Source organism: Rhinoraja longicauda, chromosome 8 (genome assembly GCF_053455715.1).
Source record: "Rhinoraja longicauda isolate Sanriku21f chromosome 8, sRhiLon1.1, whole genome shotgun sequence".
In the NCBI taxonomy this organism is placed as follows: domain Eukaryota; kingdom Metazoa; phylum Chordata; class Chondrichthyes; order Rajiformes; family Arhynchobatidae; genus Rhinoraja; species Rhinoraja longicauda.
Window position 1 is genome coordinate 65339750 of NC_135960.1, and position 27039 is coordinate 65366788.

At 41.2% G+C, this 27039-nt stretch overlaps 1 protein-coding gene across 2 annotated transcripts in view; it reads right to left on the reverse strand.

Annotated features, from left to right (window-relative positions):
• pgap1 (post-GPI attachment to proteins inositol deacylase 1) overlaps positions 1–27039 on the reverse strand; it is a 113767-nt gene that overhangs the window by 57266 nt on the left and 29462 nt on the right. Inside the window, exons 12-19 of one of the 2 annotated variants that reach the window (XM_078404139.1) lie at positions 26367–26432; positions 23644–23695; positions 21428–21508; positions 16508–16583; positions 16336–16409; positions 16191–16242; positions 12386–12452; positions 6437–6545 (exon numbers count right to left, since the gene is read on the reverse strand). In XM_078404139.1, coding sequence (XP_078260265.1) covers positions 6437–6545; positions 12386–12452; positions 16191–16242; positions 16336–16409; positions 16508–16583; positions 21428–21508; positions 23644–23695; positions 26367–26432 — 577 coding nt within the window. The remainder of the gene's footprint in view (positions 1–6436; positions 6546–12385; positions 12453–16190; positions 16243–16335; positions 16410–16507; positions 16584–21427; positions 21509–23643; positions 23696–26366; positions 26433–27039) is intronic. The other variant, XM_078404140.1, reaches the window with a different exon arrangement.

Genomic DNA, 27039 nt, shown 5'->3' on the forward strand with positions numbered 1-27039 from the left:
ATATTTGTAAGGCAGAGATAAATAGATTCTTGATTAGTACAAGTGTCAGAGGTTATGGGGAAAAGACAGGAGAATGGGGTTAGGAGGGAGAGATAGATCAGCCTTGATTGAATGGCGGGACAGACTTGATGGACCGAATGGCCTAATTCTACTTCTATCACTTATGACCTTAGGACCTATCTCACTGAGCTGGATGAGGTGTTCCGCAGGCAGCACTAAAGGCCCCAGGGCCTACTGAATGGAAGGCTGAGGTACAACCTCCACGAAGAACCAGTTCATGAGCAGACCCACGGTGGATCTCAACAAACGATTTGTCCCATCAATAGAAAATCTATAAATTTGTTATTATATTTAATGAAAATTGCTGCAGATTAGAACTATTAATGTTTTATGTTTCTTTTATTAGTAGCAGCACAGTAGAATAGCCCTCTTTAAATGTGTGAAGAGTCTGAAGAAGGGTCTCAACCCGAAACGTCACCCATCCCTTCTCTCCAGAGAGGCTACCTGTCCCGCTGAGTTACTCCAGCTTTTTGTGTCTATCTTCTATTTAAATGTTTCTTAGGCCATTTAATCCTGCTGCATTTATAAAAGGGCTTTCTGGTATTTCTGACCCCTTTCTTTACATTTAGCCTGTAGTGTTGTATTGCATTAACACCAATTATGTTGTGGTTCTCAGTACAATAATTTAGTCCATTACAAACAACATTAACGATTTTTGCTGTTCAAAAGATTATAATTAAGAAAATGTGAACAACTTTGCATAATAATATTGCTGATGAATAGAAGCACTGCTTGCTTCATTTTTCACTAACATTTAGCCAAAGAGTGTACAATTTTGTACACTGAAGATTTTACCATCTGTAAAAATCCAAGATCGCCAATTATAAGTTCGTTTTAATAGCACTCATTAAGGCATCAGCTAATTGCAGGAAAATTAAATGATCTAAAATAAACTTTCTCTTCCAATTCATGTTTGCTTTATATGAATAGAAAGATGCAGTGTTTAGTGAAAAACACAATCTTTGGTAATTTATTGAATAACTAAGTGCAGTACAATCATTAGCATCTCTCCTGCAAAATGAATTTAATGGATGAAAACAAATCTGCAAGCAGGTGGGCTAAATGCCTTTTTCACCATATTATCTGCATGAATGCCACAATCAAGGAACTATGGACTTGAACACCAAGATCCCTCTGTACATCAAAATGAACATTGTATTATTGTTGTTTCTCTGTCTGTGGATAGCTAATCCTGTTACTTTATTCACAAAATGCAGAAGGAATAAAGCAGGAAACTACAGGCCGATGGATCTTATGCAAATGGTATAGAAATTATTTAAGAAAATTCGAAAAGATAGGATATATGTCCGTTTGGAAAGACGGACTGATCAGGGATAATTGCCATGTCTCCCCAGAGATCTCCTGTCTCACTAATTTAATAGAGTTTTTGAAGAGCTGACGAAGAAGGTTGCTGAAGGAACGGCAGTGAACGCTGTCCAAATGCACTTGATAAGGCATTTGAAAAGATTGTGCATGGTATGCTGATTTCGAAGGTTAAGGTTTAATGAAATCAAGGCAAGCAAGTTAATTAGATCCCAAAGATAGGCACAAAGAGCTGGAGTAACTCAGCGGGACAAGCAGCTTCTCTCCAGAGATGCTGCCTATCCCACTGAGTTACTCCAGCTTTTTGTGTTTATCTTCGGTTTAAACCAGCATCTGCAGTTCTTACATAATTGGATCCCAAATTGGCTTGGCGATGAGAGGCAGATGATGGTGATGGAAGGATACTTTTCTGGATGGGGCCTCTGTAATTGTGGTGGGATCCTTGTCGATTGTGATATTTTTCAACAAATCAATGGCACGGTGGCACAGCGATAGAGTTGCTGCCTTACAGTGCCAGAGATCCTAGTGCTCTCTCCAGAGGGTGCTCTCTGTATGGAATTTGTACGTTCTCCCCGTGACCTGCATATGTTTTCTCTGGGTGCTCCGGTTTCCTCCCACACTCCAAAGACGTACAGGTTTGTAGGTTAATTGGCTTGGTCAAATTGTAAATTGTCCCTCGTGCGCGTAGGATAGTATTAGTGTGCGGGGATCGCTGGTCGGTGCAGGCTCGGTGGGCCAAAGGGCCACTGTATCTCGAAACTAAACTCAGATATGAAAGGAGGAGGTATGATTAGTAAAGTTGCAGATGATATGAAAGTTGGTTACAAGGAAGATTGTCTAAGGATATAGATCAGATGGAGAGTTAGGCAGAGAATTGGTAGATGAAATTTAAACTTGGCAAATGTGAGATGATACATTTTTGGAAGTCAAATAGGGGTAGGTCATCTGCAGGGGTAGGGATCGCGGGGCTTGGGTCGCGGACATTTCACCGTCCGGCGCGGCCTAAAATAGGCCGCGGGATTTTTCTCTGCTGGGCGGGGGCTTCAATGTCGGGAGCCACGACCGCCCCGACGTGCAGCAACAGCGGCAGCGTGTTCGCCCGCCCCGGATCGCGGGGCTTGGGTCGGCCCGCTGCGGACCGTCCGGCGCGGCCTGCAACCGCAACAACCTGACCGCGGGAGAAGACGGCAGGGGAAGGGAAAATACATTGTGGCCTTCCATCACAGTGAGGAGAGGACTGGAGGAGACTCACTGTGATGGATGTTTCTTTGATGGATGTTTCTTTTTTTGTGTGTTTTTGGGGTTGTGTAATTTGCCTATTTTAATGCTTTATTGTGTAATCTGCCTATTTTAATGCTTTTATTGTTGGACTGTGAGTGACTGAATTTCGTCCAATTTGGATGACAAATAAAGCTATCTTGAATCTTGAATCTTGATATGTACGGTGCCATGGAATGTTGATGAACAAAGGATCCTTGGGGTTCAAATCCATATTTCTCTGGAGGTCGCAGCACAGTTGATAAAGACGGCTAATGATATGCTTGCTTCACAGGTTAGGCTTAGAATAAAAACACTGGGAAGTGATGTTGCAATTTTATAAAGTACTGGTTAGACTGCAGTTGGAGTAATGTGTACAGTTCTGGTTGTCACATTGCAGCAAGGATGTGGTTATGCTGGGGAGAGTGCAGAGTATATTTAGTTAAGACGTTACCTGGATTGAAGGGCTTTATTCATGGGGAGAGACTGGATAGGCTGGGCTTGTTTTCCATGGAGCGAAGGAGACTGAGTGGTGACCTGATTAAGTATATAAAATAAATAGGGTAGATAGTCAGATCCTTTTTCCCCATGGTGGGTTTATAAAAAAAACAAGAGGGCATAGATTTAGGTGTATGAAAGGAGTTTTAAAGGGTATCAAGGGGTTTTAAGGGGATTTTTTTTTCACGGTGGTTGACGTACAGGTATGTAGGTTAATTGACTGGGTAAATGTAAAAATTGTCCTTAGTGTGTGTAGGATAGTGTTAATGTGCGGGGATCACTGGGCGGTGCGGACATGGTGGGCCGAAAAGGCCTGTTTCCGCGCTGTATATGAAATATGAAAAAAATATGAAATATGTACAGAATGTGTTGCCAGAGATGGTGGTGGAATCAGGTGCAATCTTGACATAAGCATCTGAATCGGCAAGGCACAGAAGGATACAGTGCAAATGTGAACATGTTGGATTATGTAGTTGGGCAAAAAGGTCAAATTGACACACTCATTTTTGTGCTGAACACCACATGGAGTCGATAACTCTTAAGTTGTGTATGCAAGGCTGATCTGGAAATATCACTGGAAAAGTGGGGACTATATTGGAAGCAAATTTACTTCTCAATTAATGGTTCATCTCAAATTAGAATATGAAAATAATTGGGTATACCTATTCCCTTTCAAGTTAACTTCAAGAACTGCAGCCCATTTTGTTTTAGTGGAGAATTGAGACTAAAAGCTACGGGATCATCCTTTGCAAATATTCACCTTATCAGTAAACCTAACCATAAGAATGAAGTTAAGAGCAAACAACCAACATTACTTGGGTCGACCTTCGATTTAAACCAGCATCTGCAGTTTTCTTTCCAACACGACTTGGACTGGTTTACTGTTTCCAATTTTACCCTTTTCCCAAAATCCACTGACTTTGTACTCTTGCCACCATTCCCTGAGCTCTCTCTATCACTGCAATGGGTATGGGCAGCACGCATCCTTCTCAGTGGAAATAGTGACATCAACTGAGTCCATGCAAGAACTCAAAGGTTGGCCATATTAATAGGTTGAGACCTATTTTTCTCCACAATCCTGCCTGATTCCAAGAGGAACTACAGAGAGAAGTCAGTGTGAAGACACAAAAAACTGCAGATGCTGGAATTATAGACAATAGACAATAGGTGCAGGAGGAGGCCATTCGGCCCTTCGAGCCAGCACCGCCATTCAATGTGATTATGGCTGATCATTCTCAATCAGTACCCCGTTCCTGCCTTCTCCCCATACCCCCTGACTCCGCTATCCTTAAGAGCTCTCCCTTGAACGCATTCAGAGAATTGGCCTCCACTGCCTTCTGAGGCAGAGAATTGCACAGATTCACAACTCTCTGACTGAAAAAGGTTTTCCTCATCTCAGTTCTAAATGGCCTACCCTTTATTCTTAAACTGTGGCCCCTGGTTCTGGACTCCCCCAACATTGGGAACATGTTTCCTGCGTGAGCAAATTGTGAGCAAAACACAAAGTGCTGGGGTAACTCAGTGGGTCAGGCTCATTGGGAAAAGATGTCTCTTTCTCGGGCATTACAAACTTCAAGAATCAGTTGTGTAATCTTCTATACAGAATGTTCAGCAAATTAGGCAAGCTCAAGTTAGGTGTCTTATGAACAACTCCCTTCCTAAAATATTCCACTAAACCTCTTGAGATCCTCATTCATTTTCTGCGAAGGTACACACATATTTTTGCCAAAGTGGTCCATGGTTGCAGCACAGAATGTGCTTCCAGATCACTTGCAGAGAATCAGGTCTTCTTTAATCCAAATGGGTGTAATATGGATTAATTTACACAGTTAAGTACTAATATGGAAGGAAGGAATTTGCAATTACCAGAGTGCTTTCTTGCAGTGTGATAAGACATTCAGACCCATTCGCCAAATTGTGTGGGACCCAGACCGTTTTCTGGACTTGGCTCCCATGGTGCCAACCAGCCGAGAGGTACAAATCCTTGCATGGAGATCCAGGCAAACTGATCCTCTGCATCCAAGATGTCCCTGTGACTCAGCCCAGAGACTGCGGGACAACTAATTCTCTTGTGTAGGAAGGAACTGCAGATGCTTGTTCACACCGAAGAAAGACACGAAATGTTGGAGTAACTCAGCGGGAAAGGTAGCATCTCTGGAGAGAAGGAATGCGTGACGTTTCGGGTTGAGATCCTTCTTCAGACTTGGATGGCTCTTGAATTCTCTTGGATGGCTTAACATTGAGAACTTACAGCGAATCAAATAGTTCTTTTGAATTAGATGATTTTTATTTTAAATGACAACACCTTGAAGCACCAACAAATAAATTGAGCATTAAAATAAATGGGGTCACTGTTTGTACCCCAGCTATCCTGGTATAAACCCGAGCTCAATGAAGAACACAGCGGTAATGCGGGAGGAAGATGTGCTGGTATCGCTGGTATCCGAGCTCCCACACACCCCAGGCGACCAGGCTGGTCAGCTGTTAGCCTGGGCTGGTCAGAAGGATGAGAGGAGATCTTATCGAAACGTATAAGATTATTAAGGGGTTGGACACATTAGAGGCAGGAAACATGTTCCCAATGTTGGGGGAGTCCAGAACAAGGGGCCACAGTTTAAGAATAAGGGGTAGGCCATTTAGAACTGAGATGAGGAAAAACCTTCTCAGTCAGAGTTGTGAATCTGTGGAATTCTCTGCCTCAGAAGGCAGTGGAGGCCAATTCTCTGAATGCATTCAAGAGAGAGCTGGATAGAGCTCTTAAGGATAGCGGAGTCAGGGGGTATGGGGAGAAGGCAGGAACGGGGTACTGATTGAGAATGATCAGCCATGATCACATTGAACGGCGGTGCTGGCTCGAAGGGCCAAATGGCCTCCTCCTGCACCTATTGTCTATTGTCTATAGTCAACAGGATTTGCGCCAGTAACTACAGATGACAGGATGCACTCAGAGGCAAACTGTCCATGCGATTGTAATGCACACAGTGATTCAAGTTTCCCGTGAAACAGAATGAAGTCTACAGCTTATGTGTACAAAAGTAAATGCAAAAGCAGATTAGTGAGCATGCATCACTCTACGAGTAATGCAGTGTGCCACGGAAACAAATTTACACTTAAAATCACACTTCCGGAATGCCTCCTTTCATGCAGAAGCATGCAGCACACTGTACATCCTGACAGTGCTGTTGATTTGTAATGTTAAAATTATTATAATGTAATGTATTATCCAAGAGCAAGATTTTCAAGAGCAAATTTTAGTGGAAAAGGAAATGCAGGAGAGAAAATCAAATCAGCAACCTACCTCATATTGGCAATTTCTGGTTGTGTGAAGTTGTAACTCTGGTACAGAGGTATCATTCTCAGGCCTCGCTCTGTGCAGTTTGGCGTAGATCACAGTGGAAGATGGTGCACTGAAATTAAAAGAGTCTTTTATTACACCTTGTTATGGAAAACTGACATGAACAGATAACACTGGTGCAAGCTTTAAAAAATAATGAGATAAGATGCCATATTTGGTCAAGTTTAAATAATCGTTTATACGTGTTTTGTCACGTTAGACACCATTCTCATTTCTGAAACAGTTAATCACATAATTTGAAAGATTGGAACTTGCAGGACAATTCTTGCTGTAAGTCATGGTGTTCAGCATGCCACACAAGTATATATCTGATCTTGTGTAGGAACGAACTGCAGATGCTGGTTTAAATCGTAGACACAAAATGCTGGAGTAACTCAGCGGGACAGGCAGTATCTCTGGAGAGAAGGAATGGGCAATGTTTCGGGTCAAGACCCTTCTTCAGACTGGTTGGGGATATGGGAAAAGAATATATATCTGATCTTGTTGGCCAAGTTTCACTAATAATTTCCTAGTTGCACTCCAAGCATAGCTTTATGTGGAAAATTGCGTCTCACAGATTTAATTGAAACTTTTGAAGAAGTGACCTTGAAGATTGATGAGGCCAGTACAATCGATGATGTTTATATCGACCTTAACAAGGTATTTGACAAGGTACCTCATGGTCGGCTGGTCTGGAACGTTAGGTCACATGAGATCCAGGGTAAGCTTGTCAAAGGGATGCTAAATTGGCATGAAGAGGGGAAATGGAGGATGGTGGTAAAGGTTTGTTTTCACACTCGAGCACTCAAGCAAGTGGTTGACCACAAGGATTGGTGCTGGGACCACTATTGTCCGTTGTTTATATTAAAGATATGGATGTGAACGTGGGTGGTATGATTAGCATGTTTGCGGATGCACTAGAACTGCAGATATGGGCGGAGAAATGGCAGGTGGAGTTTAATGTGGGTAAGTGTGTGGGGTTGCACTTTGGGAGGTCAAATGTAAAGAGCCCTTAACAGCACTAATGTACAGAAGGATCAAAAGAAGGGTCTCGACCCGAAACGTCACCCATTCCTTCTCTCCCGAGATGCTGCCTGACCTGCTGAGTTACTCCAGCATTTTGTGAATAAATAAATCCATAGTTCTCTGAAAGTGGCAACATAAGTAGATGGACTGGTAATGAAGGCATATGGCATGTTTGCCTTCATTGGTCATAAGCGTCACAAAGTTAACGACATTGCAACTAGAAAAGGAATTTGGTTAGGCCACAATTGGGGTATTTTGTGTAGCTCTATATGCCCCATTACAGAAAGGATGCGCAGGTTTTGGAGAGGGTGCAGAAAAAGTTGATCAGAATACTGCCTGGATTAGAGAGCATTAGCTATAAGGAGAGGTTGAACAAACTTGGATTATTTTCCCTGGAGCACTAGAAGTTAAGGGACCAGAGAAGAATTTACAAAATTATGAGAGGCATAGGAAAGGTAGACAGTCATAACATTTCTACCAGGGCAGAAATGTCAAATACTAGAGGACATGGCTATGTCAGATATTTAAAGGAGACGTGCGGAGCGAGGTTGTTTCAAACACAGAGAGAGTGGTTTGTGCCTGGAATGCCCTGCCAGGGGTGGTGTTGGAAGCAGATAAGATAGTGGTGTGCAAGAGGCTTTGAGATAAACACATGAATGTGCAGGGAATGGAGAGACATGGAACACATGCAGACAGAAGAGATTCGTGTAAATAGACATAGGCGTTATGGGTCAAAGGATCTATTCCTGTGTTGTGCTGCTCCATGTTCTATGGTGGTCTGATGAGGAATGTTATCTTTGATTACAATGGGATCTTGACAAACCAGGCCAGTGGCTGATGAATGACACATAGAGTTTAATTCAGTTGCATGTTGATAGGATAAACCCGGGCAAGGCTTGTGTGGTGAATGATAGGGCTCTGGACAGTACTGTGAAACAGAAAGACCAAGGAGTGCAGGTAAGGAAAACGGCGCCTGTCTGTGGCGACATGTTGCCAGCAGCACAGCAGAAAATCATCAAATATAGTCGTTTTCAGCTTACCCGTGTAAAAAAAAACAGCAGAAACTAGCACTGTAACTGACAAGCTGCTAATGCGATCTCCCGTCAGCAACTAGCTGCCGCCTGTAGGGGAATTCCCGATTGCAGGGGAATCCCCGGCCTGGTGGAGGGTCGCAGGAACAGCGAGTACTGGTCCTAGAAACACCGGGGAGGCCACCATTGTGTCCGGAAACGTGGTTGGCGCGCAGGGCTACAAGTCAGACAGAAGCACAGGGGACCACAACTCCCTCTGCCTTCCATCCCACTAGCCAATGTTCAGCCACCGGAAAATAAAGTGGAGGACTTAAGGTCAAGGCCGCATTATCAAAGGGAGCGGAGGGAATACTGTGTGCTCTGTTTCACAGAGACATGGCTCCTCCACAGACTCAGACATCCAGCCTGTTCTCCATTAATCGTATAGACTGAACGCAGGCATCAAGGAAAGGGAGAGGAGGGGGCGTCTGCTTCATGGTCAACCTTTTGTGGTGCTTTGATGTGACGGTTCGGTCTAACTCCTGCTCTCCAGACCTGGAACATCTGGCAGTGAAGTGCCGCCCCTTCTACCTCCCGGGGGAATTCAGCTCCATCATCCTGACCATCCATCCCATCCCTCTCGTCTAGATGTCCGTCTAGCACCTGGGGAGCCGCACGCTGTGGTCAACAAACACCAGCCGGCGTACCCCGAAGCCTTTACCATCATAGCCGGGGACCTCAATAACGCCAGCCTAAAGAAATCACTCCCAAACTACCACCAACATGTCTCCTGCAGCACCAAAGAATTAAACACCCTTGACCTCAGCTAAACGACCATCAGAGATTACTATCGCTCCATCCCTCGCCTCACTTCAGGAAATCCGACCATGCAGCTGTGCCTTTTCTCCCTGCATACAGGCAGCAACTTTAGAGCCCACCCCCAGCGGTGAGGACTGCACAGAGCTGGCCAGGGGAGGCAGAGGAGCAACTCTGGGACTGCTTGGAGTCAGTAGACTGGGCAATGTTCAAAGACTTGGCAACGGACCTGAATGAGTATCCCACTGTCGTTAGAGACTTCATAAGGAAATGTGTGGAGGACTGTGTTCCTACAAAAACCATCCGAGTGTTTCCTAACCAGAAGCCTTGGATAAATTTCCAGGTTACTCACCAGACTAATACCCGGGATGGCGGGAATGATATATGATGAAAGAATGGATTGACTGGGCTTGTATTCACTAGAATTTAAAGAATGAGGGATCTGAGAGAAACATATAAAATTCTTAAAGGATTGGACAGGCTGGATGCAGGAAAAATGTTCCAGATGTTGGGGGAGTCCAGAACCAGGGGTCACGGTTTAAGAATAAGGGGTTGGCCATTTAGGACTGAGATGAGGAAAAACCTTTTCACCCAGAGAGTTGTAAATCTGTGGAATTCTCTGCCACCAAAGGCAGTGGAGGACAAGTCAATGGATGTTTTCAAGAGAGTTAGATTTAGCTCTAAGACCTAATGGAATCAAGGGATATGGGGAAAAAGCAGGAACAGGTACTGATTTTGGGTGATCAGCCATGATCATGTTGAATCGCAGTGCTGGCTCGAAGGGCCAAATGGCCTACTCCTGCACCTATTTTCTATGTTTCTATGTGAGGCTACATGCAAACTGGAGGAACAGCACCTCATCTTTTTCTTGGGTAGATAACAACCCAACTTGAATTCTCCATTTCAAGTACCTCCCACCCTCTCAGAAAGAATTATTAAGCTCCTTTAAAAATGCTAAGGCATAGCTTGTTATATACATGAAAGAGTAACTTTTGAAGTGCTTCAGATGAAAGTCGGTATTGATTCTCAGTCACGCTAGATACCCAATCATAAAAGGCATCTTTCAATTCACTGACAGGAGTAAAACATTTCAGCTGAAAGCACCATTGTTTCACCCGTCCTTCTCACACGGAAAGAAAAGTACTTGAGAAATTATTGGCAGGCCAGCTGCTCGCACTTCCCACTCTTTCAGTCCTAATTAGTTCCATATGATTCAGCCGTACTTTTTAACTTGCAAGTTGAAGAGGTCAGTAAATGCCAATTCCTGCTGCTTCAGTCATTATCATTGTTTAAAGATAACTCCTCTCCGTTAGAGTAGAAAAAAACTCAGATACGTCGAGAAATTCTGTAAAACTGCTTATAAAATGAGGTTATCGTGAAAATTTTGATACTCTTTGACAGGATGTTGTGTCCTTTTAGCCAATATATTGAACAGTGTTCTCAATTTCAAAACAAAAGATCAAATGTAATTGCTATATTTACACATTATATTTGTATTTTTGAATCTGCAGTAGACATTAAAAATCAGCCAGGCAGAAATCAGAATTTAGGTAAGAGAACCTATTAGCATGTTGGTGTCTCCCAAACAAGACCTTCACCTTTAATCTTTCTCTGCCTCCTGCAAATCTAGATTTCAAATTAGCTGTTTTTCCTTCCTTGCAGTCAGTCTGAGATTCTCCTCAGGGATTGTTGCTGATCAGTACATCAAAATCAGTACATCAGTGATCAGTACATCAGTGATCAGTACATCAGTACATAGGTACGGGCACAAATGCTGAAAAAATGGGCCGACGGGGCTTGTATTCACTGAAATTTAAAAGGATGAGAGGGGATCTTATAGTAACATATAAAATTCTTAAAGGATTGGACTCTCACATTATGCAGGAAAAATGTTACCGATGTTGGGGGAGTCCAGAACCAGGGGTCACAGTTTAAGAAGGGGTAGGCCATTTAGGACTGAGATGAGGAAAAACTTCTTCACCCAGAGAGTTGTGAATCTGTGGAATTCTTTGCCACAGAAGGCAGTGGAGGCCAATTCACTGGATGTTTTCAAGAGAGAGTTAGATTTAGCTCTTTGGGCTAAAGGCATCAAGGGATGTGGGGAAAAAGCAGGAACAGGGTACTGATTTTAGATGATCAGCCATGATCATATTGGATGGCGGTGCTGACTCGAAGGGTCGAATGGCCTACTCCTGCACCTATTTGTCTATGTCTCCATGTTTCTATCAAGTCCTGAACTGGGGAAAGGCTAATTTTGATGGCATCAGGCAGGAACTTTCAAAGGTTTATTAGGGAGGCTGGTTGCAGGCAAAGGGACATGTGCTGTGAGATGATGTTAAAGGCGAGGTAGCGAGAGTACTTGCCAGCATGGTCCTGTTCTGAAAAGCGAGGTTGGAGTTGGGGATCCTGGACGACAAGAGATATTGTCTTATGTCAAGTGTGGGCAGCTGGGATCTAGTGAATTCCTTGAGGAGTACAGGGGGATAGGAGTACATTTAAGAGGCCAAACAGGTGGACAAAAAGAGGAAGCAGAGTCTGAAGAAGGGCCTCGACCCGAAAAGTCAACCATTCTGTCGATCCAGAGATGCTGCCTGTCCTGCTGAGGTACTCCAGCATTTTGTGTCTATCTTTGGACAAAAGGAGGGCATGAGATAACTTTGGCAATAAAAATAAAGGCGAATCCAAAGTATATTAATGGCAACAGAGTAACCTATGAGGGAATAGGGTCCTTTAAAGATCAATGAGGTCATTTATGCATGGAGACACAGGAGATGATTGAAGTGTTAAATGAACTTCTCACATTATGCTCCGAGAACTATGGATTTATTTGATCCTTCTGTACATTAGTGCTGTTCAGGACTCTTTACCTTCCTTTTACATTTGACCTTCCAAATTGCAACACCACACACTAACCCACATTAAACTACACCTGCCATTTCTCCACCCATATCTGGAATAATAGTGTATCCACAAACATGCTAATCATGATGCCCGTGTTCTTAAGCAGAACAAGATAATGCTTTAAAATGATTTAAAAGTTCAGTTTATAAGTAATACTGGCCTTGTTGTCACAACGGAATCTTCATGGGACCATGGTACATGAAACCTGTATACATCTGCTCCCTTCCCTGTCAATTAGAAAGAATTTCTTGAAACAAAAAGCAGTAGGCAACAGTTTTCAGCAATCTAGATCACATTGTAACAAAAAACAATTTGAAAATACTTTATGATGAAATAACTACACATTAAACCAGGGAAAATTAACCAGCATGAAAAAAAAGTCAAATATTTCCAGTGAAACCTAATAGTCTATTCATGTTACTAACTTTAAAACTTTATAAAAGGGAACTTTTGCCAGTATTTGCCAGTATTGAGAATGATCAGCCATGATCACATTGAATGGCGGTGCTGGCTCGAAGGGCCGAATGGCCTACTCCTGCACCTATTGTCTATTGCCTATTTCATAGCCATTGTTTACTTGGCAGGTCTGAGGAGATAAAATGAACATTCAAACACCCGAGTTTTAAGTTCAGAACTTCCATGTACCATCATGGATCTGTTGTGAGAGGTCCGGTCTCTCTTCTCAGTTTCAGACCCATCTTGCCTTGCGATTTTCTTCACGGCCTAAAAATTGCTACAAAGCTCGCCATGCTTTTGTCAAAAAGCACTCCTCTTCCAGGAAAGAGTAGACACGAAGACATCCCACAGTAGCATTTGGAATAGGAGGCACACCAAGAATAATACAGGAAACTTGCATCTTTCACCAAAAACCCCCCAGCATCTATAGAATTATCAAGTTGGTGACTTTTCCTTCCTGACCACCTTCAATGACAAGAGTTCTTCAAGCTGATGAAGAGGCCCCATGAGAGAGTTAAGCAAATGCCTGTCACCATGTAACAGCACTGGTGGAATCATGCTTCTTGCTGGCACAAACTACAATTTCATCGAGCACTTTTTAAAGAGCTGCTAAGGGCACCTGGTGGATTTTCTGAATTGCTGAGAATGCAGAGCACACAGAGAAGACTAAATTCTTGCCATCCACGTCCCAGTCTGGTTACATGGGTGAGATCACGCTCCACTTCAAACACTTTGGCAGCTGGCACCTCCCAAACTTTAATGACTCCCACGATTGTCAAATATTCAAAGCTTCCGATTGAAAAGCTCAATCATTTTAAACAATACTGGGGGATTTTTATACAAGTTTACACTGCGCTCCTGGGCACCCCTTGGTAGATATTTCCAGCTAAAATTGTCAATTAATCAGATCTTTCCTCCAAACAATTGCTTCTCATTCCTGGCATAATTTCAGCAGACCATACTTGCACTATAGGCCGCTTATGCATATAATTGATGACATTTTCAGCAACGAATAATATGGGGGAAAAAAATCAAAACTGCACACCAAATAAATGGATGTTTGTTACTGGGGGAGATATCTTTCGGTCTTGAATTATTTTTCCCTGTAAACCCTGAAGAATGTAGCCAGACCAAATTCTTGTACATTTTCAACATGACCTCCTCCTATATTCATATTCAGTGCCCTAATGTACAAAAAAGTATCAAAATCTAATTCAGCTTTTTAACTACATAGCTTTTGTTTTGTTTTTTTAAAGGGCCTTTCCCATTTAGGCGATCTTTTTGGTGACTGCTGGCGACTGTCAAAGTCGTAGCAGATCGCCGAACTTTTCTTTTACCCGACGACAATGACCACGACAATGCCGAGTCAGGTCGAGATTACAGCGTCTTCTGAAACATCGCGAAAATTCCCACGCTGTCAATGCTTCTCCGGCGTCCTGGTTTTCGCTGAAGTCACTGACAAGTCGGTAAGTACTTGAGAGTTTTCAAGTCAAGTCAAGTCAATTTTATTTGTATAGCACATTTAAAAACAACCCACGTTGACCAAAGTGCTGCACATCTGATTAGGGGAAAAAAAGAATATTTTGAACTATAACACCTTGTATGGGTTACTTAAAAACCAAGCTTCACTGTAACAAGGAATAAACTGGATTTACTTCCAGTTTACTAATAGCTGTATTAAAAAAAATTTTTTTTTTAAGTGGTTAAGTGAATTTTTGTGTAAAGTGTGTGGGCATTCTTTGAAAATGTAAGGGAGATGTATTTCTGGTTTCTGGGTTGCATATCTGAGTTTGGAGCCCACTTTACATGTAATGGCTGAGGCCAAAAACATCGCGAAAATTCCCACGCTTACTTGACCGTCAAACTGTCGCCTCCAATCTACCTGTCAAATGTCCTGACGGTAAATAAATTGGTTAAACACAGGCATTCTATGATATTTTGCAATGACTTTACTTATTTTAATATTACGTACTTCTAAATGCATCTTAAGAGAACCTATCAAACCTGGGGACAGCATGCGACAGCGCCCGCAATAAGCAACGATGCCTGGCGACAAGCCAGCTGTCGCCGAGAGATTTCAAACCGTTTGATTTCTCGGCGACGCGCCGAGATCCACTACGATCCTTGGAAGACTCCTCACGATCGTGCCCGCGACACCCCGGCGAACTGTTGGCGACAGCCTAGTCGCCGTCAGTCGCCTTAAAATCGCCTAAGTGGGACAGGCCCTTTAGTATCTGGAATGTCTGGTTTTCTACTGTGAAGAATTTTACCATTTAAAGCATTCGTGCTTGGTCATTTATAATCCTGAAGTATATTTCCCTCCGAGTGTTTTTGGCACCAATTCCGCATTCCACTGACCATCCATATTTTCCTGAATTCTTCCATGTATTTCACATAACTAGCCATGAAAACAAATTAATGATGGCCCAGTGTGAAGATCACCAGATCTCAGATATGTTTACAGTAATATGTAAGAACTTCCTCATTTATTAATAGACATCCTTTTTCCATGTAACTCATCTGCTGCATCACCTGCCATGAAAAACAGGACCATCGGAGGAGCCAGCGCTGCCGTCGCAGCTGCGGCTTGCCTGCAGTCCGTCTGTCTTTTGTGTTTTTGTTGTTTTTGTATGAATTGTAGTTTTAATATGGTGTAGTGTTTGTATGTTATGTTTTGGGGGGGGGGGGGGGGGGGAACGGGAACTGTAAAATTCTCTCTCCCGAACGGAGACGTGACCTTTGTTTCTGTGTCGTGTCTCCGTTCCCGTTGCGGCCTACCACCGGCCATGCACCTGGGACCACCTGGGGCTCTGGTTTGCAGAGCCCGCGGCCCAGACTCACCACCTGCGGCGCTGGCTGCCTGCGGATGCTGCGGGAACGGCTGCGACTCGTCTCCGGAGGCTCCGGCGCGGGCCGCGTGGACGTCGGAAGCCCGCAGACCCCTGGATGGGGGCCGACATCGGGAGTTCCGGCAGCGGCAGAGGCAACGTGTTCGCCCGCCCCGAATCGCGGGGCTTGGGTCGGCCCGTGGTCGGGAGCCCCGACCGCCCCGACGTGGCAACTCCAACAGCCTGACCGTGGGACAAGACGGCAGGGAAGAGAAAAAGACATTTTTGGCCTTCCATCACAGTGAGGAGGGACTGGAGGAGACTCACTGTGATGGATGTTTCTTTTTGTTTGGTGTTAGTTGTGATTGTATGTGTTATTGCATTTTTATTGATTATTCTTATTGGTCTTATTGTTTAACTGCGGGTAATGTTTCATTTCACTACACATTTATGTGTATGTGACAAATAAACGACTATTGACTATTGACTATTGATATTGATCTTGCAAAATGGACAATTTTCCAAGTATTACAATTGAATGAGAGCTACCACAAAGGAGAAAACAAGATTGGATAGATCTGCCCCAACCACATTTAAGGAATAAAGTTTGGCTGTTGAGGTGCAACCTCATGATTTACATTGAGAAATAAAGTTACAACTTACTTTAGAATGAAAACTTACCATGCAAAGACTGGCATTGACTTTCAACATGGATTTCAAAAGCCTGATATATCTAAAATGGGAGAGATAGATAAATATGATGTTTTGTAAAAATTACTGAATGCCTCTTGGAATTTTGTGCTGTACAATTCTCACTCCACAGTACCTTACTGAAGTCCTGAAGCTGGACATAATGTATCACACCTGTAGAGTTGATTAAAACTCTGTGAACGGAGGCACCTATGTGAAAACAATGAATTCAGTTATTCACAGCAGCTTATGAATATGGTCAATTAAATTCCCGGTAATAAATGTAATAAAGAAAGATAACCATGTACCGAATGACAGGACATTTGTAATTGGGGTAGACATCGTTCTAGATTTTGTTGTCAGGTATTCACATTCCATTCTGATCTGTGCAAAATCGGCAAAAGAAAGTCACAAAACATATAAGCATTACTAATATTTAGAAATTCCATTTTTTCACACCCAAACCTTTTCTGCATAAAAAACTGAAATATTCTCCACTTATTCTCAATGGATGAATATATCTGTGCCGTGTCGCCAACAGAAGTTTGAAGACTACAGCTAAAATTACAACTGTAAATGATACTTAATCTTTGATTCTCTTCTTTAGGAGCAAGTTACCTTTGTTAGCCCAGGTTAACAAAATGTACTATTTCCTTTGAATTTAATACTTTAATTTTTCACGTATCTAGTTTTAAATTGAAGAACAAGGCTTTTATCCTTTATATACTGTATAAAGAAGTAATAAAGAAAACTTTAAAAAAATGAATTTAATGTCAAACTAGAAGGGGGATTTTGCACTTTTCATTCACCAAATGAAGGCAGCATTTTCATGTGATCCAAATTGAAAGATCATCATTAGAAAAAACAAACTTCTGAATTAGAATATCCTTTTTCTTAAACAAACATGATGATGATTTTATTTAAGTCTTTTGACCCGTGGTTCCACCAAGAGCAGCTGTTTGCAGAGCTCACTTTAGACTTTAGAGATAGTATGGAAACAGGCCCTTCAGCCCAATGAGCCCGTGCCAACCAGTGATCACCCCGCACACGAGCACTATCTTACACACTCGGGACAATTTACAATTTTACCGAAGCCAGTGAACCTAGAAACCTGCGCATGTTTTGAGTGTGGGAGAAAACTGGAACCCCCTGGGGAAAACCTACATGGTCAAAGAGAGAATGTGTAAACTCTGTGCAACTTCAGTCAGGACCAAACCCGGGTCTCTGGCGCTGTGAGGCAGCAACTCTACCGCCGTGCCACTGTGCCTTACTGTTACCATGTCACCTGCTGACATGCAGATCAAGAACAAGCAGAGAAAACAGTAAGAGGGTAGAATAGAGGAGTGGCATACAAACTGAGAGGGCAGGGGAAAGAGTTGAAAGGACAAACTGGATTCTCAAACGAATGGGAAGGTTTGATAGGGTCTCCTGCACAAATGGGCCACTGCAAGCATTCTGCAGTGAGGTACCCAGATAACATTATCTTTCTCAGTGGTCTCTTTTTACAAACGGGCAGCATGTGAAAATGAATATGGGAGACCCGTTAGAAATAATATCAATGACTCAAGAAGGAATTCTTTAAACGTGCATTGTTCTAAACTTACTCCACAGTTTGTTCTTCTCTTGACTGTGAACGAAAGCCGAAGCTTGTAATCCCTCATCTTTTGATTCAATTTATTTTGGGAGGTCAAACTCAAAACATTCATATTGGTGTCATCAGCATATGTGCAAATGACACCAGGGATGATATGCATGCGAGGGTGAGATTTAAGAGAAAATGGGCATAAATACTTCCAACACCTGCAAAAAATGTTTAATACTCCACGCATTAAAAATTGCAGAATATTTTTTTTAAACCTGGACCACTTTCTAGACACTGCTCTCTTGACACACCATGTTATAGGAAAGATGTTGTCAAGCTGGAAAGGATACAGAGAAGATTTACGAGGATGCTGCCAGGACTACAGGGTCTGAGCTATAGGGAGAGGTTGAGTAGGTTGGGACTCTATTCTGGAGCTCAGGAGGATGAGGGGTGATCTTGTAGAAGTGTATAAAATAATGAGAGGAATAGATCGGGTAGATGCACAGTCTCTTGCCCAGAGTAGGTGAATCGAGGACCAAAGGACATAGGTTTAAGGTGAAGGGGAAAAGATTTAATAGGAATATGAGGGGTAACGTTTTCACACAAAGGGTGGTGGGTGTATGGAACAAGCTGCCAGAGGAGGTAGTTGAGGCTGGGACTATTCCAATGTTTAAGAAACAGTCAGACAGGAATATGGATAGGACAGGTTTGGAAAGCAGGTGGGACTAGTTTAGCTGGGACATGTTGGCCGGTGTGGGCAAGTTGAGCCGAAGGGCCTGTTTCCACACTGTACCACTCTATGTGCACATGGAAAAAAAGCTGTTCCTGAATACAGTACAAGCCCACTTTTCTTCAAAACAATTACAGGATTTACTGAACTGCTGTGTTTTGCACATCCATTTTTGAAACAAATTTTCCAAATCAAAATAAAGTTAAACAATCTGAAATTTTCAAATGAAATTACAGGCAGCTGTTGTCCTCAGCAAATAGAAAGACACCAGTGAGAGTTTTATATTATGGAGGCACAGTATTGAATCAACATGGAGTTGTCAGCTGCCACCTTACAAAAAAAATTACATTTGTTCAAACCAATGTTCAGCTGTCTTTATTCGACACAAGAATAAAATGTTATATAAAAATTTTGCACCTTATTGAATCTGTGAATTTTTGGAAGGAATATTGTTCCTTACAAGCTGAGCAGCACAAATAAATCATGAAGTGTCTGTCAAATCTGCTGCTGAATTACCACATGTTTATTGCTTTTGCTCTGGAGCTTCTGACCTGCCAACTCTGGAAAGTACATTTTACACAGCCTTTCATGTCCTTTCAGATCAACCAAACCGTAATGTTCAATATTACTCCTTATCTAAAAATATCGCAACATTGTGCATCATAACAAGTTTACAAGATAAAGATTCACATTTTTTTTAGTTCATGATATGCTCAACAAATGTTATCTTCTTACAAAAAGAAATAATATATTACACAGGGTTCCTAAGATCTTTCAGGAACTTAGTTTCAAGTTAGTTGGAAGTAATTATTCCATAATCAGTTATCCCACCGAGCAAAAGGCGGGTTAATTAACATAGTGTTCACTCCATGGCTATACAGTGCATTCAGAAAGTATTCAGACCCTGTCACCTTTTACCACATTTTGTTACGTTACAGCCTTATTTTTAAATGGATTAAATTCATTTTTTTATCATCAATCAACACACAATACTCCAGAATGAAGAAGGGAAAACAGGTGTTTAGAAGTTTTTGCAAAAAATTATAAAGAAATAACTGAAATATTACATTTACATAAGTATTCAGACCCTTTGCTATGACGGGATGAACCGAAGCTATTGAGCTTCGGTTCATCCTGTTTCCATTGATTATCCTTGAGATGTTTCTACAACTTGATTGGAGTCCACCAGTGGTAAATTAAATTGATTGGACATGATTTGGAAAGGCACACACCTCTCTATATAAGGTCCCACAGAAGACAGTGCATGTCAGAGCAAAATCCAAGCCATGAAGATAAAGGAATTGTCCGTAGACCTCCGAGACAGGATTGTGTCGAGACACAGATCTGGGGAAGGGTATAAAACAATTTCTGCAGCATTGCAGGTCCCAAAGAGCACAGTGGCCACCGTCATTCTTAAATGGAAGAACTTTGGAACCGCCAGGACTCTTCATGGAGCTGGCCACCCGGCCAAACTGAGCAATCGGGGGAGAAGGGCCTTGGTCAGGGAGGTGACCAAGAACCCGATGGTCACTCTGACAGAGCTCCAGAGTTCCTCTGTGAAGATGGGAGAACCTTCCAGAAGGAAAACTGTATCTGCAGCACTCCACCAGTCAGGCCTTTTATGGTAGAGTGGTCAGAAAGAAGCCAGTCCTCAGTAAAAGGCACATGACAGCCAACTTGGAGTTTGCCAAAAGGCACCTAAAGAACCTCTCAGACCATGAGGAACAAGATTCTCTGGTCTGATGAAGCCAAGATTGAACTCTTTGGCCTGAATGTCAATCATCACATTTGGAGGAAATCAGGCACCGCTCATCACCTGGCCAATACCATACCTACGGTGAAGCATGGTAGTGGCGGCATCATGCTGTGGGATGTTTTTTCAGCAGCAGGAACTGGGAGACTAGTCAGTATCGAGGAAAAGATGAATGGAGCAAAGTACAGAGAGATCCTTCATGAAAACCTGCTCCAGAGCGTTCTGGACCTCAGACTTGGGCAGAGGTTCACCTTCCAACAGGACAATGACCCTAAGCACACAGCTAAGACAACACAGGAGCGGCTTCGTGACAAGTCTGTGAATGTCCTTGAGTGGCCCAGCCAGAGCCACTCAAGTCTTGAACCCGATCAAACATCTCTGGAGGGGCCTGAAAATAGCTGTGCATCGACACTCCCCATTTAACCTGACAGAGCTTGAGAGGATCTGCAGAGAAGAATGGGAGAAATTACCCAAACACAGGTGTGCCAAGCTTGTAGATGAGCGTCATACCCAAGAAGACTTGAGGTTGTAATCGCTGCCAATGGTGCCTCAACAAAGTACTGAGTAAAGGGTCTGAATACTTATGTAAATGTAATATTTCAGTTATTTCTTTTTAATTACTTTGCAAAAATCTCTAAACACCTGTTTTTGCTTTTTTATTATGGGGTGTTGTGTGTAGATTGATGATTAAAAAAACCCGAATTTAATCCATTTTAAAATAAGGCTGTAAAGTAACAAAATGTGGAAAAAGTGAAGGGGTCTGGATGCTTTCTGAATGCACTGTAGATAGCTTGCTCTTGCTTTTATACAAGGCTGCATATAAAAACAATGTGCAACTAGGCTGTCTATTGTACACTCCACTTCCAACACTATCACTAACAAGCTATTGTCTATGAACAGTTTTAAATCATTGGGTCTGCATCTAACATTTGGAAAACAAATAAAACTGCTTATGTTGGAATGTGAGAGAAAGAACAGAAGTGTTAGGAGAACTCAACAATTGGCCGAGTTGTTCTGGCATTTCTTTTACATTTAAATTTTGTTTATTTTACTTATAACAAAGGAGAATTTTTTTTATGTCATCCTTACAAAGGCTAAAATCTTCTTAATCTGAATATTTTTAATACCATAAAAATAATCGAATTAATTTTGTTTTTACTTACCTGTTTATTAACACTAGCCTTAGACACATGAATGACAAAATGGGAGAATGAACGGTACTTTTCCACATTGAAGTTCACAATCTGAAGAACAAACAACAGATTATGATACACAGGATAGAACTGGTACGTGCCCTCGTGCAACCAAGAAATTCAGAAAAATAAATTGTGATAATCCTAACAGAAGGTACTGCACATTCTCCAGAATGCCAAGCCTGATGGACCTGCCAGATGATTGAGTCAAATACTGCACATCAATGTTTGAAATATTGATAGAAAAATACAAGTAACTTTGCCTTTCAGCAAAAGGAATCAGCACTTAATAAAATTAGTAGAAGTAGACATCGTGGCAAAGAGCCTGCCCCTGTTCTTTTCTGTTCTATGGTCTAAAAAGAAACAAAAATACCTATGTGGAGAACTTTAAATCTTAAAATTGGTCAAAGTATGAAATGGAAAATTACCAGACAATCGAAAAAGCATTTAACATTGTTCTTTCATTGGAACCTAAACGATATGAAAACTCCTGTAGCTTACTTCACTGGTTAGTTAAGAATACATACAGATTACAGAAGCATTTCATGACTGCTGTGCGATTCAAAATGATTTTTTCCTCAGTGCCACTTTCCTAATACTAATTCCATATTCCTCAATTCCTGTATAATCTGGAAATCTATATCTCCAAGCCTCATGGTCCAGTTATGTTATGAATTCCAAATAATCATTTTCACTGGGTGAAGAAACTTCTTCTCATTTATGTCCTGAATAGTCCACAAGTCAGTTTTAGACTCCTGGTTTTAACACCCAGTTAAGGGGAAATCAAATCAACATCCATCACATCAGGTCCTTCTTTGTCTGAGATGTTTCGATGACATCACCTTGCAGTCTTTAAACTCAAGAGTATCATAAGGTTATAAGTGATAGGAGTAAAATTAGACCATTCACCCCATCAAGTCTACTCTGCCGTTCAATCATGGCTGATCTATCTCTCCCTCCTAACCCCATTCTCCTGCCTTTTCCCCATAACCTCTGACACCTGTACCAATCAAAAATCTATCTATCTCTGCCTTAAAAATATCCACTGATGGCCTCCACAGCCTTCTGTGGCAAAGAATTCCACAGATTCACCACCCTCTGACTAAATAAATTTATCCTCATCTCCTTCCGAAAAGAACGTCCTTTAATTCTGAGTATGTAAGTCTCATCCGTTTAATCTCTCCTAATAGAACAATCCTGCCACTCCCAAATCAATCTGGTGAAGCTTCACTACATTTACTCACTTGCTGGTATAACCTTCCTTAAGAAGTGAGACCAGATTTCACACAATTTCCAGATTCGGTCTCACCAAGGCTCCATATATAGCCAATGTACTGTTTGCTTTCCTAATTGCTTGCTGAACATGCATATTAACTTGCAGAGATTCGAGCACAAGGACACTCGGGTCCATCGGAACAGCAATACCTTTCATTCTCTGCATGTATTAATTACTCTGAATGCTCAAAATGTTGCAAAAAAGATTACAATAGCTTTACCTAATCCTTCAAGATGAACTTCATTCCACAAAATTTAAAAAAAGAGGCATGGTAAAAACTCCAGGGATTTGGGAACAGGTGACATTATAAATGATTACAGTCTGCATCGTTATCGAAAGATAAATCCCAAACCAAAATCAACATGCAGAGTACCATATTTAAATGTGGACAGAAGAACAATTGAAAGACTGGAGCGACTAGGCTTGTATACACTGGAATTTAGAAGGATGAGAGGGGATCTTATCGAAACGTATAAGATTATTAAGGGGTTGGACACGTTAGAGGCAGGAAACATGTTCCCAATGTTGGGGGAGTCCAGAACAAGGGGCCACAGTTTAAAAATAAGGGGTAGGCCATTTAGAACTGAGATGAGGAAAATCTTTTTCAGTCAGAGAGTTGTGAATCTGTGGAATTCTCTGCCTCAGAAGGCAGTGGAGGCCAATTCTCTGAATGCATTCAAGAGAGAGCTAGATAGAGCTCTTAAGGATAACGGAGTCAGGGGGTATGGGGAGAAGGCAGGAACGGGGTACTGATTGAGAATGATCAGCCATGATCACATTGAATGGCGGTGCTGGCTCGAAGGGCCGAATGGCCTCCTCCTGCACCTATTGTTTATTGATATTCATCAGCTGCAGTAGTACTCACGCAGTGTAATAATGTACATGCTTCAAAAATAAAATTCACGCTTACCTTGTACATTTTCAGCAATTCTGCCTCACCAGTCAGATCAATGCCTTCTTGGCTGCACAGGAGATTTAATGGTAAATTCGAGTGAATTTGATTTGAGGAGGAATGGAAATGACACTGACATTCATCTCAGTAGGTCAGAGAGGTCATGCAACATTCCCAAGCAAAGTGGTTAAAAAGTAAAGTAAAAGAAAGATATGCAAAGATGAAGGGAGCCACTGCAAGTCACTGACCATGCACATGATATTATTCATTGTGTCCCCTTCAGGATTAAATGTTAAACATGAAAAGAAACATGGTGTGATACATAAGAATATACATATAATTAGTCTGAATTTTATTTGGACTCGTTAAAGTGGCAATACTTTTTTTCTGAAATCAATAACACTTGTGCTTTACGTTAATATCATTCCTTTTTCTGTATTGGATGGAGTTGAAATGAAGTGCATGTCCTATATCCATTTGCAAACTACAATAAATCACACTGTTAAGATAATCACTTTGTTGAATGCTAATTTTACAAATTTCACAGAAATTAACAAACCTGCCTTGAACTTTATACATTAGACCATGCAGGAAACTTTCTTTTTTGACAAAGGGCAAAAAAAAAAGTATATTTCCCACAATTTATATCCATTAAAAGAAATATTCCAGGCAGGGCACATTCATTTACTGATATAAACCCTGATGAAGATTTTCACAGGTGAATGCTGAGCAAAACTAACTGCCATTTGTATAAACAATGAAGTTACAAATGTATGCAACATCTGCATTCTTCACGAACACTATTCTGCACACATCACTTCTCAGTGGATGCAAAACATCTCAACAACATCCATCTGTTCATCCATGAGCATGGAAGCAAAATAGCATTATTAATATAGAGAAATAATTAAACACATTTATTTATTACAATACTTATTCCAATATCTTTTATAATATCTTTTATAAATATGCCATATTATTTGGCATCCGTAATTTTGATTAATTCAATTAAAATAGATTCCAAGTCACGTTACATTATAGGCCTGGATAGTTTAGTTTTAATCCTTTGAATGTATTCTATTTCTTAACAACCTTTCCCCAATGTTAATATTCAATTATGAGAAGGTAAAATTTGCTTTCTTAAATTCTGTACTCTAAACTCAGTCTTTGAATTTGAAACACATTTATATTTAAGTTTATAAATTATAGGAGCAGAATTAGGCCATTCAGCTAATCAGATCTACTCCGCCATTTAATCATGGCTGGTCGATCTTTCCCTCTCAACCCCATTCTTCTGCTTTCTCCTCATAACCCCCGATACCCTTACTAATCAAGTACATACTAATTGAATCTCTGCCCTTACATTTGAAACATATTTCTGTTGGACATACTTTCATTTAACATTAGAAGTGACTTGTTCATAAGCCACATTGCAACTGCTGGGGACAACAGTGGAATTCTAAGGCCCATCACAGACTTCACTGAGTCCCAACTTCAGCAATGCAGAGTACAGATATGTCCCTCAACTTGCATATTCTTGACTGCACTAACTTTGTGGAAACGCAATTATGAATGTCAGTCCCAAGTAACATTTAAATTTAAATCTAAGAGAGCCCAATTAATATTTTAAAACTTTTAATTTCGTCACTAATTGTTGAGATTTCACAATACAGAACTGAACAAATAAATTGCTCCACCTCAACTTTAAAGGATCATTTTTTAGTGACTAGAACCAAGGATAACCGGATGTCTGCATTAAACAACATGCATTTTCGGCAAGTGATTTGTTGTTGGGCTGAAGGCATTGCCATTTTTAGTCAGATAATAGGATGCGTAAAATCAGCCATCAGGAATCACTTCTGCTACTTGATAATTGACCCAGTCGGCATGGTCAAAGCAAGAAGTAAGGGTCAATGTTGATGAGAGACGTTTTCCACCCAGAGAGTTGTGAATCTGTGGAATTCACTGGATGTTTTCAAAGGAGAGTTAGATTTAGCTCTCAGGGCTAAAGAAATCAAAGGATATGGGGAAAAAGCAGGAACGGGGTACTGATTTTGGATGATCAGCCATGATCATATTGAATGGCCTAATCCTGCACCTATTTTCTATGCTTCTATGTTTCTAAGAGAGCCTAATTATCCATGGCCCAAATACTGAGTACAATTGTTTGCATTGACAATTAGAAACTGGCACAAGATGTGCAGGTATCTTATTTTTGTCAAAATCTCTTTAATCTGGAATAATCCCAACATATAGTAAAACATCTTGATTACCCAAACGTTGTACCAATTTGCAAACAGAGTTATCCTTACAGTCGAGGTATACATAAATTTCAGGTGTCTCAAAATTTGGCAGTAGCAAATTAGTATCCACAAAATGTACTTAATCCACGTTTAACAAATATTTCCACAGTTTTTGCCAACATATAGATTTCTGAAAAGTTGAATTCAAATTACAATCATTGAAATGGGGAAGCATTATCACATCTACAAATGCATAAGGGTAGTAAAAAAAAAAAGAATACATGCTTAGAAATCGTTCAAAGGTGCATTATTGCAAACGTCTCATAGGTCAAGTGGGAAAACTTATGTGGGAAGGAGAGAAGGGATGGAGAAAAAAAGGAGTGCACACGGAATTGGTACATGCACTGTTGCAAGTAAGACTCTCTTTCGGGCAATATGATTCAGCTACATAAAACAATGTAGAGATTTGCTCTCCATTGCAACCATCCCATGCCGTACCTAACAGTGAAGTATTTCAAACGATCACTGATAGCATAAAAAGGAAAAGGGTTCGATTTCCCAGCACTATCATAAAAAAAAAAAGAACATGTCAGAAAATAACATGGATTACGCTGAATGCTGGCTCTGACAGGTGCCAATAGTCAAGGAGGAATCATAAATCCTACAATAACTGCATCAAAAGGTCATACAATATAAATATATCCCTTCTTAGTTTCACCGTGTGTTTGCCAAACAAAATATTGGCCCCATGATCCTCATGAAAAATGTGAAAATAAGATTTTAAACATCAATAGAATGCAACAAATTTTGATGCAGCCAGGTTTCATTCACCATAACTAACTGTAACAGGTAATGTTAGTGTTCTGGTTTTCTCCACAACAATGTGACGTTGCTACTATTTTTCTTCTTGGCTTTATCTTCTTTGTCAAGTTCTGTCATCACATCCACTTCTGTAGCTGAAGATGCAGAAATTATCCACAAACTTCTGTTCTTCAGATGTTCCCACCACGATAACATATCTAAATTGCCCACAGTGCTAAGCTTAAGTTTGTAGTAACTTTTTGCAAGACAAAACTCTGCTTTCAAATCGCTACCGTTCTACTGACTGGAGCACATAATATAAAAAGTAGCCAGTTGAAGACGCCGTTCTTTGCAAAACATTTGATGGAAA